This window comes from Cyanistes caeruleus, chromosome 4 (genome assembly GCF_971803275.1).
Source record: "Cyanistes caeruleus chromosome 4, bCyaCae1.hap1.1, whole genome shotgun sequence".
NCBI lineage: Eukaryota > Metazoa > Chordata > Aves > Passeriformes > Paridae > Cyanistes > Cyanistes caeruleus.
In genome coordinates, this window is record NC_141704.1 from 59,675,093 (window position 1) to 59,689,762 (window position 14,670).

The 14,670-nt window shown below is 43.5% G+C and overlaps 1 protein-coding gene and 1 long non-coding RNA gene across 5 annotated transcripts; one reads left to right on the forward strand and one right to left on the reverse strand.

Annotated features, from left to right (window-relative positions):
* Nucleotides 1-317: 317 nt before the first annotated feature.
* FGFR1OP2 (FGFR1 oncogene partner 2) lies at nt 318-12,168 on the forward strand. 4 transcript variants are annotated; one of them, XM_023927559.2, is made up of 6 exons: nt 318-884; nt 3,828-4,036; nt 5,189-5,306; nt 6,201-6,343; nt 9,359-9,472; nt 9,824-12,168. In XM_023927559.2, exons 2-6 carry the CDS (start codon nt 3,902-3,904, stop codon nt 9,959-9,961), a joined length of 648 nt encoding a protein of 215 aa, XP_023783327.1. In that variant the 5' UTR covers nt 318-884; nt 3,828-3,901; the 3' UTR covers nt 9,962-12,168. The 4 variants fall into 4 exon arrangements, with proteins under 4 accessions (XP_023783327.1, XP_023783330.1, XP_023783311.1 ...); XM_023927562.2 differs by having other exon boundaries at nt 723-884; nt 3,844-4,036; XM_023927543.2 differs by having other exon boundaries at nt 728-884; nt 3,900-4,036.
* Nucleotides 2,997-11,493, reverse strand: LOC147653681 (uncharacterized). Its single transcript, XR_015285689.1, has 2 exons — nt 7,239-11,493; nt 2,997-4,133 (listed from the first exon to the last, which is right to left on the reverse strand). It is a non-coding gene; the product is annotated as an uncharacterized LOC147653681 (long non-coding RNA).
* Nucleotides 12,169-14,670: the final 2,502 nt, after the last annotated feature.

A 14,670-nucleotide genomic window follows, 5' to 3' on the forward strand; every position in this document is an offset into this window, starting at 1 on the left:
AGAAGCATTCCCGCAAAATGCTTCCCGATCACTGAACCTTCACACTACTTACAAGTTTTAAGAATCAGAAGCATCAGCGTTCACGGGCTGAAAGTTACGTAATTTGTTAAGTAGTATTCAACCCTGTGTGCTAGATGTGTCTCTGGCTTTCCACGCTCATTAGCGCGCAGCCAGAGTTCTCTCCATTTGAGTCTGGGGTCTGTTTTTAGGAGGGTTCGGTGGTTGAGATCGCCGGCATTAACTTTCCCCCAGTTACTGCTGACTTCACTCTTGATGATTCTCAACCACACAGCCCAGTCATTTTGGAATCGTCTCCCTTTTTTCTTGAAAGATGAGACAAGCATACAGTCATATGCCTGGCCTCGGAGGAGCCCTATTAGCCCATCCAGTTCCAAGCCCCTGCCATGGGCAGGGACACCTTCCACTATCCCAGGTTGCTCCAAGCCCTGTCCAGCCTGGCCTTGGGCACTACCAGGGATCCAGAGGAAGCCACAGCTTCCCTGGGCAACCTGTGCCAGGGCCTCACCACCCTCACAAGGTCCTAATATCCAGCCTAAACCTATTCACATTGCAACTGCTTAATCTTAAGTGTCCCGCTAGAGCTGCTGATGTACAATTTAACACAAATCCCGAGATCTGGCTCAAAGCCCTGCTCAGACCTGCAGTACTCGGGACCTGTGGGAGGGCGAGGCACCCTATCGCGAGATCTGGGGGCCGCGACTGCGGAGGGGCGTCCTCTCGCGAGAGCGGTGTGCGGCCGGTACCGCCCCCGCTCTACGGCGCCCCCTGGTGGGGACGGGACGGGACGCGCCGCCCGCCGCCATTTGATATCGGTTGGGGCCGGTCCGGGCTCACCCCCGGCGCGGCCGGAGCCCCGGGCATGAGTAAGTTCCGTGGAGGGGTTCGGGGACACGGCGGGGGGTTGCCGTTGTGGCCGCCGCTAGGCGATCGGGAGCGCGGTCAGACTAGCGTTGGGACGCCCCAGGGCCGGGGCGCCCTGAGGGGCGTGAGGGAGGAGGACACCCCTTGCCCCCGCCTCAGCCTCCTCTTGTGTCTCGGCTCGAGCCGATATCGCGACAGGCGCCGGTGTTTGGGGGCAGGCCCCTCAGCCTCGCGGTGGCGCCGCGGTTTGGGGGCAGGAGGCAACGCTCCCCGCGGTGACAGCCCCGGGACGCCCCTGTCACACCGGGAGTGCGGAGGGGACAGCCGGGATCTGTCACACCGGGAGTGCGGAGGGGACAGCCGGGATCTGTGACACCGGGAGTGCGGAGGGGACAGCCGGGATCTGTCACACCGGGAGTGCGGAGGGGACAGCCGGGATCTGTCACACCGGGAGTGCGGAGGGGACAGCCGGGATCTGTCACGCCGGAGTGCGGCGGTGACACCCCCGGGATGCTCCTGTCACGCCGGGACTTTTGCGCCAGCCTGAATTTCTTAGAAGTGCTTGGAAATTGCATTCTGGCTCAGCGCTGCCAAACTGGTCTCCGTGGTAACAAAACCCACGAGCCGTGGGAAAAGGTGGCTTCCAGTAAGGATAAAAAAAAAAAGAAAGAGCCAGAAAGTTAGGAGAAGGCGGTGGTCGCTCAGAGATATTTATTCTTTGGCGTTGTTTTTTTTGGTGTTTAATTTGGTGATGAAAGCCATTAGCAAACAGCAGGAAGTGACAGTGGGTAGTAGGAGTGTTGCTGGGGTGAGTTGGTGCTCTGCTACCTGTTGACAAGGTTGCACTAACGAGCATCTGTGCAGCTGGGCACCTCTGGGAGGGCTGGGCTCAGGACTCATTAACTTCAGCTCCTATAATCATGCTCATAAAAAATAATACATGATAAGAATTCGCTCAAATCAATTATGTTTGACTGGGTTTTTTTCCCACTCCCTAAATGTCCAGGCTAACTCACAGGTTTAGCTCAGTTTCAGGATCAGGCAAAGGTTTTGTTTTTCACAGGCAGCAAGAGAGCATTTTAATTTTCTAGGATTAGGACCAGTGTCTTGCCCAAAAGGTAGTGTAGTCAGGATTTGGGGCCACTGTGAATTACTATGATACAGTGATTCTGCTTTTTAAGGTACAAATGGTGTCTGAAAACTGGAGCTGGGCCCTGACCTGACAGGGGACAGTGACTGCAGAATTTGTGGGCTGCATTCCACACGTCTTTCTGGGTACATTTCCTGTGGAAAGAAACATCAGTGGCTTTGCCACAAACAAACTTCCTTTTCCCTGGCATGTTTGGGCTGAAGCAAAAATGAGAAAGTGCATATATTACACACACACTGTTTAAAACTTTATATGGATGCAGGCAAATTATCAGAGGTGTTAAGTGCATTGTAGTTTGAATGCCAAATGTATTCCCAGCTCACAGAGAGGCCTCAGAGGCTTTGTTTATACGGGCCAGAGAATTCCTGGACTGCGAGCTGAGTTAAAGGCTGCTCTTCAGCAGCAACATGGATCTCACTAAATCAATTTCTGCAGCACTACAGCCAATTAGTGTGGAAGGTCATCTTTTGTCTGGGACATTTCTGTAGGAGATCTGAGTGGAGGGAGGAGCAAGAAAAGCAGATCCCTAAAAAACACTGCAGTCTGATTCCTTTCTATGTCCTATTTGAAAGAGCTCCAACTGCTAAGTCAGGGTGAATAAATTAACTGCCTGTGATAGCACAGCAGTCTGCTGGAGACGTGGATATCGCAAATATATCCTATGGAAAGTTAAATGCAAACCCTATCGGATAAATAGGAAACCTGCACATGCCAAAATGCTGATGCTTTTGATAGCGCATTAGTCCCAGAAAACACAGGTAAAATGTCTAAATGTCTAAAATCTTTGAAATATCCTTCCTTTTACTGCTTACTTGGGACAGGGGCAAAAGGTCAGTTGAGGCAAATTTGAGGATTTCTTTAAACTTCACTTAAAGGTCCTGGGCTATGATGTGTAAAGGTGCCTGAGAAAGTTAGAAAATGAACCTGATTTTTTTTTTTCATGTAGCTGAGGAAAGACTCAATCTTTAATGCTTAAAAAAAATCTTTACTTTTGCAAAAGTCTGGCTAAGAAATGGATTTAGTTGATTCTTTCTGTACGTTAGAACATTTCCTAAACCAAATATTAGCCCTGATATCATGAAGGCCTATAAATCTTATAAACCTCTGTCCCTGCTGTTTGATTGCTGAAGATTGTTCAAGGAGTTTAAATAGATTTCCTTTTCAGTAGACTAAGTCCAAGATTCCTTAAAAGAAAATAAAAACATAGGCTGAAAATCTTGGTCTTGAAATTTAACTGACCAAGCACGAATATGAAAAAATGTAGTGTAAAGGTCAGTATTGTTGGCAATAGGCATGAGTATTTTGCAAGTTTGGCAGTTCTGGCAATCCGTAATCCCTGCAAAAAGTGCTGCAGGTAGAAGGCCAATGTTTTAAGGGTGCAGTTGGTACTTTTCATTAGCTGAGTTGCTGTCTTTCTCCGTGCTATTGAAAATGTCACAATTCCATTCCATGCAGTGATGTTTGTGTTCATTTATAGACATGAACAAAACACGAGCCTTTTGTCTTCTGAACTTTCCCTGAGCAATCTTCTCTACTCCATCAGTTTGAGCTGCTCCTCCTCTGCTGATTTAAGTCATCAGAATCTTCCAGACCACTGTAATAATCCTTCAGCATTCTCTTTTGTGCTGGATTTATACCTGTTCTCCTGAAGTATATCTGTTAGGAGGGCACATTAAAAAAAAAGTAGCATTAAAGATGAATGAGTTCATGTAACATTCTTTTCCTTTCTGTATCACTCTGACAGAAGCACGTGCACTGCCCAGTTTTCCTGTGCTCAGTACCCTGCCTCTGGCAGCTGATCTATCCCCTAGGTAGCCGTGCTGTGGCAGAGGTGCTGCGGTGCCAACGCCGCCTTTGTCGTGTTCAGAAATGAGCTGCACGATCGAGAAGGCGCTGGCGGACGCGAAGGCGCTGGTGGAGCGGCTGAGGGAGCACGACAGCGCGGCCGAGGCGCTCATCGAACAGACCACAGCCCTCAACAAGCGGGTGGAAGCCATGAAACAGGTCTGCCCTCCAGCCCTGCTTGCTCCTGGGAATGACAGCATTTACATCCTCTGGGTGCTCCTGTGCGGCACAGAATGAGCATGCCGTTGGGTTAAGCCTGTAATGTAGACATTATATTTTACATTTACATTACATTTTTAGTAAAGGTGTGGCTCTCATCTAAAAATAGCTTGTTTATATAGTTTGAGACTGTGGAAACGTTTTCACAGTTACTTCAGTTTAAATATTGAAAACGGGCATTTATCTGAAGAACACTGGTAGAAATGGGCTTGGCCTCTTACAAACCACTCAGTAGTGTCTCTTGGTTTGCTCTCCAATGCAATACTACATACTTTCATTAATTTTAGCATGACCATTGAATCATACAGAGGCTCTGAGGTGTATTCTTCTGTACAGACTACTTTGTCTTTGCACTGTCTCCTTTTGTTTCCAAATAGCCTCTTGGGCATTTGTGTGCTCATTTCTATTCTGATGTTAAGCTGCTCAAGCATGTTGTTAGATTGAGTGTGACTTTCACAAGACAGCTCCTGGGAAAACGTAAAGATGTCATGTGATTTTCCATATGGGAGTTCATTCTGTCACTTTAATGAACCCAAGATATGTTAATGGGCCTGTAAAATAATAAAAACCTGCATGCAATTCAGCCCTGTAAAACTAGTCATGCAGAGGCTTCATAGCTTCAGATTGAGAGTATTACATTTCCCCATCTGTGGAGAGTCAGGATCCATTGACTCGGGCCCAAGTGACTTGTACCCACACAGGCTTATGGTTTAAGGTTTTGGGAAGCCACAGTAAATGTCGAGAGGTTAATACCTCATGGTTTGTCTTTACCACATCTCTATGAGTTTTAAATTGCCTGATGGTGAACTTGGCCTGCATTAACTGAAGGTTAAATAGCATCCACTACACACATCTAAGGTGTGAAACTTGTTAAAAAGCAAAGGTATGTTTTTGTGCCTCTAAAGGACAGGATACCTGCAACACCTTCTGTGTGTGTGTTTGATATTATTATTATTTAAAAGCAAGCACTGTCTTGCTCATTACAGACTGTGAGCGACAGTAGGAACTGGTGCTTTGTGACCTGCTGAGTAATACCTGCCTTTGGTTAATCAAATATGCTGTGCCTTGTTGGTTTGTTTTTGTAATAACCAGTACCAGGAAGAAATCCAAGAGCTCAATGAAGTGGCAAGACATCGCCCTCGGTCCACTCTAGTGATGGGTATCCAGCAGGAAAACAGACAGATTAGGGAATTGCAACAGGAAAACAAAGGTAAAATATAAATATTCTATCCTTTTCAAGCTCCAGCCTGTACCACTGGAAATAGTGAGACTTTCACCACTGATCTTTTTTCAAAACATAGCTGCAGAAGAAATTTTTTCTTCTCATTTCAGTTTGTCAGTTTAACTGATCATAATACAATTCATGAGTCCTAAAGTCCAGCCTCTGGGACTGATGACTGAAGAGAGAGATTTAGTCTCTCTAGATTTAGAAAAATTACTTTTTTCAGTCCTTATGTAAGCACAAGTGAAAAGATAAATAGAACTTAATTCCACAATGTAGCAATCTTTTTGGAGAAGTGTCTCACCACTGCTGAAAATACTAGGAGCAGCCAGGACAAGTTATGGTGTAAGTAGAGAAGTATAATTCCTTCTGGAATTCTATACACTAGGAATGCACTGTTCTTCCAGGAAAGCCTAGATATTCTAACAGTTCCATTCAGCAAAGAATTCAGTGATCTCAGTTCAGATGAGTCTTGACTTATCTCAGGGGTTATTTATCCTTTGACTCAGTGTATTTTGAACAGAAGCATTTTCCAACTCTGGTTTCCACCAAGCTGCAGATTAAAACAGATTTGTGAACTCCTTCCTGCCTTTTGTACAGTGTGGCTTTTAGTGGCTGGGGTAAAGCTGCTCAGCCACACTCCAGATGGCTTTTGTCAGCCACAGGAACTGAACACAAAGTCACACTAACAAAAGACTGATCAGGAATTGTCCCAGGCTGATCACCATCAAAGCCATTTGCAGAGCCTGTGTAGATTTCATGGTGCAGGGAGTGGGGACACATTTAAAGGCTCATTTTGGTTTTTTCAAGCTGAAATACTTGTGCATTTTCGTTTGGTTGTCTGTGTTGAACTCTTAAGTGCATTTTGAATTCTGTTGGCAGAACTGCGCACATCTCTCGAAGAGCACCAGTCTGCTTTGGAACTCATCATGAGCAAGTACAGAGAACAGATGTTCAGGTTGCTTATGGCGAGCAAAAAGGATGATCCAAGTATAATAATGAAGTTAAAAGAGCAACATTCCAAGGTAATAACTTCATTGAGTTTTTTTGCTTTGTTTTTTAGTTAACACCTTAGTTTGTAGTGATCAATTCAAAGCTCACTTCATGTCAATTTTTGTGCTATTGTAGTACTAATGAGTCCTAATTTTATAATCCATGCCATGCAACTCAAACAGGAAACTACCGGTTGAGTAAGTCAACTTTACCAGCTTCTTATTTATTAAAACTTTCAACAGGTAGCATTTCATTACTGCATTTGCTTAATTTACTTTCGTTTCACATCAGTCTTTAAGGCAACTGCCCTGTTACACTTCCAGAGGTTAGTAATAGTCAAACATTTAGACTAGCTTTAACTTATGCTGTGACACCAATAAATAATTAATAAACTCATGCTTAGGGAGAATAGGAGGAACAAGCTTTTTTAATTCAACATTCAAATATTTTTCCCCTAAATGCTGTAAATAAATTTAAAAAATTAAGAGTGCTTTTGACTGTTGAATAACTGAACATATATTTGTGTTTCCTGCTTCATCCAGTTATTCAATAGTCAAATATTGAATATATGCTAAATTTTGGGGGAATTCATTATTCTGGGTCACTAACAGGTCTAAACAGGAGTTTTTTAGCAAAGTATTACATTTCATTGAAAATAATCATTAGAGCAATGCAGCTGTGTAGATAAACTTAAGTTACCTGAAGGCAAAGATTTTAAAACACTTAGAACTTAAGTTTGCAAAGCAAAGTTAGGGTCTGCTTACTGGCAAAACAGAATTTAAGAATTGGATTCTTTCTTGCCTGCTTACAACACACTATGTGTGTAATTAGTGCCATTGGTATGAAAAACATTATTGGGTTAGAACTGAATTTTTAACATAAAATTTTGAAAAATGACAGATATAGATAATTTTCAATAGAAGTTACCTCTGAATATGGTATAGCATCTCCTCCAGCTTCAGGAGAACCAAAATCCATCCTGAAATGGACTGTGATAGTTCATTTAGGTGCACTTCAATGGAAAAACAGGAAAAAGAAACAAAAAAGAAAAAATAACATCTCACAATGTAATTGGAACAGGAGATTTAGGCTTCAACATTTTCATTAAACCTCTTCCTTCATGAATGCCTGATGAAAAACACTCATCACCCTTAGCCTGACACACAGGATTTCTGGAATTTCATTATTTATTCTATACCTCAAGCTTCATATTCAGGAAGACTGAACAACGTTGAAGCATTTTTTAAGTACTTCTCTCCTGTTATTAAAAAATCCATTATGCCCGAGGAGTTAAGCTCCCTGTTCCCAGTAATGCTGTTTTCCTCGAGTGCCAGCTGTTTCTTTAGTGCCTGTTTACAGATTATTACAAGAGCACTGATTGATGCAGATGAAGAAGCACTTCCTTTAAATAGAACAACAGTGTTTTTGATAGTGTTGTATGCGAGAGAAAAGGGTGTGTTGCTAGTAGTGATCCTGATCTAAGCGTGCTGTTTGAATTTGCTCAGCTGAAACAAGGCCCTGAAATGGGTGTGGCTGCTTTTTGGTTCTTTATCTCTTTGGAGAGAAAAAAAAACAGTGTGTAGGAAAGAGAGAGAGACAGAGGCTTTCAACTGTTATTGCACTTTTTGGTTTTACCCCATCTGAGTTTTCCACATGTGTCTTCCAGAGCAGAGCCTTCCAGTTTTGTGTTAGGATCTGACCTAACATCAGTGACCTTGGAACAGCTCAAAGTTTTATTGATCCAGAGCCCACACGAGCTGTGAAAGCAGGAAGCAGGGAGGACAGCAGTATATCTGAAACCCACAGCTCCTACCCAGGCCTTCTCAAGGGTGCATCCTTGCCTGACCACAGCTTCCTGTCAAGCTAAATTTGGGAGCTCTTTAAAAAAAAAAAAAATGTTTCATGTCATCACCTGCATTGGAAACTGAGAAGAAAATAAAGATTTACAAGTTTTTCTTCGCCCCCTCACATTGAGAGTGGGCATTTTATAACTGCTTAATTATAACTTGGGCAATTGGAATGACAAAGAGGAAAGGGCTGATGTTTACTTCAGTAAAGGGTATTTGTTTTGGTCAGATAAGTTTATGATTCCAACTGAGGCAGTTCTTAATGGTAGTTTGAAGGCAAGGTGATCATCTGCCAGCTCTATGGATCTCCCATCAAATTAATCTTTTAAAGGTGGGATTTAGCTTTAGTCTCTACTGTCCTTCATTTCAGCCCTCCTGTTCTGCTTTTCCTGATACTAGCCAATTAATATTGTGGATTTTGTCCAAAGGCCAGATCAGGCACAACTAAACTGGCATCATGGCAGAGCTGGAATAAAGGACAACTTGAAAAACGAAAGCTGATGGAAATACCTTTAAGCTGCCTGGGTTAACTGAGCAGCAGTAAATATCAGAGGGGCACAGGCTTCTCATGAGGCATTGCAGGGAAAGGGGACAGTGACCCTTCCTGAACCTCTGAAGTCCAGAGCCCAGATAAGCTGGAATTGGAGGTGGATTCAAGCAAAAGTGTCTAAAATAGAGAGTGCAGGACAGATTTGAGTTTTGTAATATATGACATAGTAAGGATGACCACTGCACCTGCTCCTTTTTTTAGAGAGAAATGCCTGTCCATGGGCTGGTACTGGAGATCAGGTTTCAAACACCTGGAAAGAATGTGGCTTTCCCTGCTATTCTCACAGGAGTGGTTTTGCATATCCAAAACATACATGCATCAGTTTCTGCTGCACAGGAGGGCCTGGTCAGGGCAAGCACAGCACCAACTTGTGGTTGTCCTTGGCCAGTTGGAGGCCAAGGGAGCACAGTTGGTTAAGCTTCCATCAAATTCCAATGAGAGGCATCACTGTGGGGCAAACCAGGTTTATTTAAATAAACAGGACTACTGTGGCTGCCCACACTGTAAAGTTAGAATTTGTTTTCCAGAATTGAGGTCTATGATAAAAAATGTCCTATGATAAAAAAGCACCTAAACCACGTTTAATGCTTTGCTTTTTTTAATAATGCAGAAAATATATCAGTAAGGTATTACTAAATATTGTATCTCAGGAGCTGCAAGTGCACGTGGACCAAATTACAGAGATGGCAGCAGTAATGAGAAAAGCCATTGAGGTGGATGAAAGGCACGGCTGCAAAGAGCAGGAGCGCATCACCCAGCTCGAGGTGAGGAGAAATCTGCAGAGGCACAGATATTAAAGGGAGTAAAGATCCTCCCAGGTGTTTTATGGAGTCACTGTCCCAGTCACTCACTGCTGTTGTGTTGCCCTTGCCTTGCTGGAGCAGGGGAAGCACCACTACAGCTCAGTTTCAATGAGGGGATGCTTAAAGCCCATCTAAGAGAGCAGGAGGGTCAGAAACCTCATGTGCTTCCTTGGAGAAGATGACAGACACAGCACTGATTTCAAATCAGTGTTCTACTCCTTATGCATTAGTTTGGAGTAGAGGGGAGGTTTTAACAGAAACCCTGATTTCTTTCTGGAGCCTTTTAACATGTTTTTCTCTCTCTGGTTTTAGCAAGAAAACAAAGGCTTGAGAGAAATTCTTCAAATCACTAAAGAATCTTTTTTGAACCTCAAGAAAGAGGATGCATCAGAGAGCACATCCCTGTCAGGATTAGTGACAAGCAGTGATCTGAGCCTGAGGAAAAGCTAAGGACTCTGGGAATCATCAAGCTTCAGTTGCACACTTAAACCAATGGAGCATCAGGGGGCACTGGTCAAGCACTTGTTACTGAATAGGGCATCAGCAAGAGAATGCATCCAACTCCAGCTCAGTGGCTTTTATACTGTGTAACATAAATTCAGCTGGTATTCTGCAATACCCTCAGTGACAAATTGATTGCTATAGATCTGACCTCAGTAGGAAATGGATTAATGCACTTGCTGAATTGCAAATTCTTTTTATATGAACTCGTTTTACAGATAAAAGGTGAGATTTCAAGTAATTTATATAAATTATTGGTCATACAAAGTTCAGTGCAACTCTTAGATAATAAAGGTAAAATTTCAAGTCTGATCTCTGCCTTAGAAAATAGTAACTTATGAATATGCTTTGTGCATGATCCACATAGCATTTTTTCATTTTGTTTTGGTTTTAATAAATTCTGATTTTGCAACAACCTCTTTGATAGGCAAGGAACACAGGCAGCATAAAATTTAAGGATTTCTGTCACTTAGCCTTAGGGTATCGTTTTCAAGGCCAATTTTTAAACATAAGGAATGCTGTCAATCAATAGTTTGGAGTTTTTAAATGAAACAAGATTCTTTCAAATATATGCACTGAATTGTATTGTGAGAACACAGAAAGAGCTGTTCCCACTTTGTTGTTCTCAGGAACACAGGTAGCAATACAATTCTGCCTCAGCTTTTACCTTTAGGAGAAGAAATCCAGCTCAGTTCTCCGTCAGTAAGAAGCCACATGAGTCCCATGTCTTCTCCAGTTACCTGCCCAAACTTCCTAAGTGAGGAATGGCAACTGGAAAGCACAAAAGCAGTGGAAGCAGAAAGGGGGGATGGAGGAAGGAGGAAGCAGCTTCATGGCAGAGTTGGCAGCAATTAATACTTTTATTTTCTCTGGTACTAACTAGTCATCAAGAAGGTTTTAAAGTGAGTTAAGCAGAGTGAAAGCTGTCAGCTACAGAAAACTGTGGCACTACAGCTGCCACCCACAGTTTCACATTCTGGCTGTTCAATAACCCACCAAGCAACACGAGCTGAGCTATGCTGAAATCAGCCACTACTTAGTCAAGTTTGATTTTCAGTGACGACAGCACAGAAGTAACGAAGCATCCAACACTTCAAAGCATGCCAGCTTCAATAAAGCTTCCTGTGCCCCAGCACAGCTTCCCTGAGCTCTAGGTAAATGTTCCACAGGCCTAAGGGGGAACTTTCAGTGGCACTGAACAGACGTTGGAACAGCACAGTACCTTTGTTCTCTTCTCTCTGAACAGAGAACTGCTCCTTCCTGTGGTGCTTTTAAGAGGAAATAAGTGAGAAAGGAGCATTAGCAGGCAGTAAATGCTTTTTCAGTGAACTAATAACACCTGCAGAAAGGACAGGTAAATCGGGTCTCCACATTCTCGGTGCCTGCTTTAGAAGTGGAGAAGCTGCTGCTTCTCTGCAGAGCACCTTAGCTTCTTGCTAGGCTTAAGAACACACTGAGGACATTTACATACCTGGAAAAATGTTATAGCCGTTTCCAGACCTGTGAAATGGCTGAGGGGAAATTCTGGGGTAACATTTTAGCTCAAGCTCAAAACATTCTTGTCTGCTTTTATATTATCTGTAAAACCTTGCCAATGCTTCTTTAATTCAGATTGCGCATTTTTGCTGTGGCTTGCAATCTGCTGACTTACCAGAAGCAACACCTTTTATCATTGGAGTGTTCTGTTGTTGCAAATTTACAAGGAATTTTGGCTTCAGTTGTTGTTCTTGTTTCTAGAAGCATCTTTTCAGCCATGCACTGGTGTCAAGAGGCATTTCTGTCCATTTGATGCTGAATTCAGTTTTGTGGCTGACTTCTGGTTTGGCTTCTGAATACAGGAGAGGGTTGTTGGTCTGTGGCAGTACTTTGAGGTTGCTCTATTATGAAATAATGCTTGATTAGTGTTTATTTTTGTAAATTTAAAAAAAAATGTGACTTAATTTATCTACTCCTAGTCTTCACATTTGATACGTCTCCCCTTCCATTCCCCTGCCCTGATCACTTTAGGATTTTAAAGAGCCTTCACAGTGTGTGGAGTGACTATTTTTCATTGCATACCTGTTATTTTTGTAATGCAGATGGCTTGAGAAGGATTTATGGCTAGAATTGTGTACTGTACAGTAAACTTATTTTATCAATAAAGTTGACTGAAAACATGGATGTCTCCATGACTAAAGCAAGGTACTCTCTCTGAGATGAGCCTTGTTGGCAACACAAGATAAAAAAGAATAACCGAAACTGTTTTATGTGGCAGCTGTTCTCAGGGCAGACAGAAACTAAATAAAAGCTTTGAACAGCCATGACTTTTTAAGAAGCACATGGGATTAGAAGATTGTTAAAATACAGAACTAATGGCACTGTTTTCATGCAGAATTACATGTACTGGAATCCCTGTCTAAATGCCCAAATGAAATTTATATTGGCTTAGGGAGTTTCCTTAAGTACTTTTTCTGTTTAAAAGAGGAATTTCCAAGTCTACTGTTTGAGTGTAAAACTTGATCTTCTTGGAGAGCCTGGAGTCCGAGTGCCCGGGGCACTGAGGCAGAGGGAAGGTGAGACTTTACAGCTCATCCAGTGCCACCTCCTGCCATGGGGACACCTTCCACTGCCCCGGGCTGCTCCAAGCCCTGTCCAGCCTGGCCTTGGACACTGCCAGGGAGAGGACAGCCACAGCTTCTCCAGGCAAGTATTTTTTAATTTTTATCAGTTCTTCTGTGATAAATCAGCTGCACACATCTGTTACCCAGCCAAGCTGATAAAACAGCACAAGTCAATTAAATCCAGGTTTTAGTGGATGCTGTGGGCAAAACTACACCCAAGTCATTCCTTAGCTTATGGACCATTCAGCACAAGAGGGGCTGGACAGGAACTGTATAGGAGGAGGGACTGAGTTCCTGCTGCCTCTAACCACCTTCCTGTCCCCAGACACTTGGAGCCAGTGTGGCCCTTGTATCAGGGAATTCCCTCATTTCCCATCTTCAGAAAAAACTCTCCCAACAACTGCCTTAACCAACTGCCCAGCAAGGAGGGAAACACTTCATCATTGCAGTCTTGGAAAGCAGCACTTGCTGGTAGCACTCCTCAGGCACCAGACAGAGAACAGGCACAGGGGAAACCCACCAACTCCAGCTGCAGTTTCTTCCAATTTCCCAGGTGAAGGGTTACTTCTTTGAAGAATGGAGATGATTTCCCTGCAGTGTTCTCAGCACCAGAAATCCCCCAATCCATATTTGAGAAGTCAGTTCTTGGACACCAATACACCTTCCCTTTTCCAATACTACATTCAGGAACACCGTAAACAAATCTTTAAATGACTCATCACATTAGCAACTCATTACACTCCTGGCTAAGCAAACAGCAGCTGCCTCCTGCAATTCTCTATCTGTGCTGCTTTTCTCCCCACATATGGCTTTCCCCCTCACCCTCAGCGTTCAGGATAAAAATAAAATGGAATCCAGCTCATTTTGAGCGTATTAGGTAACCTGTTGTTACACCAGGTGAAATGGAAAAGTTGGAATTGGTGCTTTTTCTGATGACACAGCCTTGTGAAGATCTGGTTCCACAGCGGGCAGGTCAGTCTTACACAACCCTCTTCAGCCACTCCCTCGTGCCCCCAAACTGAGCTTGTTTATTGCTCTGGTTTGAAGTTGACTTCTCCCAGCATGCAAGGAAGCACAAAGCTCTTCATGCTTAGCAGGAGTCAGCTGGCTGCCTGGAGCTGGGGGCTAGAGCAGACAGGCTCTGAGAGCAATAAAATAAACATTATAAACAACAAGCATCTGTTGAACACACAGAAGTATTATGGGAGCTGCTGTTTCCAGAGAAAACTCAAGACACCAGAGCCTACTAATCCATGGTGTGGGAGGGGACAACAACCTGATGGACATCAGCAAAATTCAATATCAATATATCAATGCATTCCAGTCTGGGTCAGGGCACAGTAACCTAACACAATACTCACCTTGCACACCCAAAGGCTCAGTGTTTCTTTATGCTGACTATTCACTGCATAAACCAACCAGGAACCAAAGTTCCACTAAAGCTCACCCCAAAAAACACTACCAAGATCACTGCAGACCTACAGCTGCTGACAGGTTGGAAGGCAGACAGATGAGCAGCTCAAAGGCTCAGTGAAAAGTGCACATTTTGAGATGGAGCCTACCGATTTCTCTGGAGGAATTCCCTCTTTTTTGGAAGACTTTCCAGATCGAGGCCAGCTTTAGGCAAGGACAGAAGGGAATTACAGAATCATAGAAGGGTTTGTGCTGGAAGGGACCTTAAGCAGATCTCACCCTGGATCTCAAGGGGTACACAAAAAAAGCCTTGAAAATACCCCTTTAACACTGCAGTGGATCAGTTCATGTGTTCTGATCATCACCACTGTTACTCACTGTGTCTTAGGGATTATGGAAGAAAATTCCTGAACCATCTCTTGGCGGAACTAAAAAAAAAAAAAGGAAAAAATCTCCAAGACAGGATCTCAGAAAAAGAGTTCAAGGCCCACTTCTTCTAGAAGATTCTTACGTGATCTTGCAGACCTGTTTTCAGGCAAGAAGGGGATGACAACCATTCCTTTGTTCTCTAGAGCCTCATCTGAAAAAGCTCTCAAAAAAAAGCCTCTCTGGACCACACACTTCACTTCTCTCAGTGGCTTCACA

Bases quoted from the DNA above. Each gene is read 5' to 3' on its own strand.
- FGFR1OP2 (XM_023927543.2), top strand. The intron at 4,037-5,188 runs GTCTGCCCTCCA...TGTAATAACCAG, and splicing joins GGGTGGAAGCCATGAAACAG to TACCAGGAAGAAATCCAAGA. The intron at 5,307-6,200 runs GTAAAATATAAA...TTCTGTTGGCAG, and splicing joins ATTGCAACAGGAAAACAAAG to AACTGCGCACATCTCTCGAA.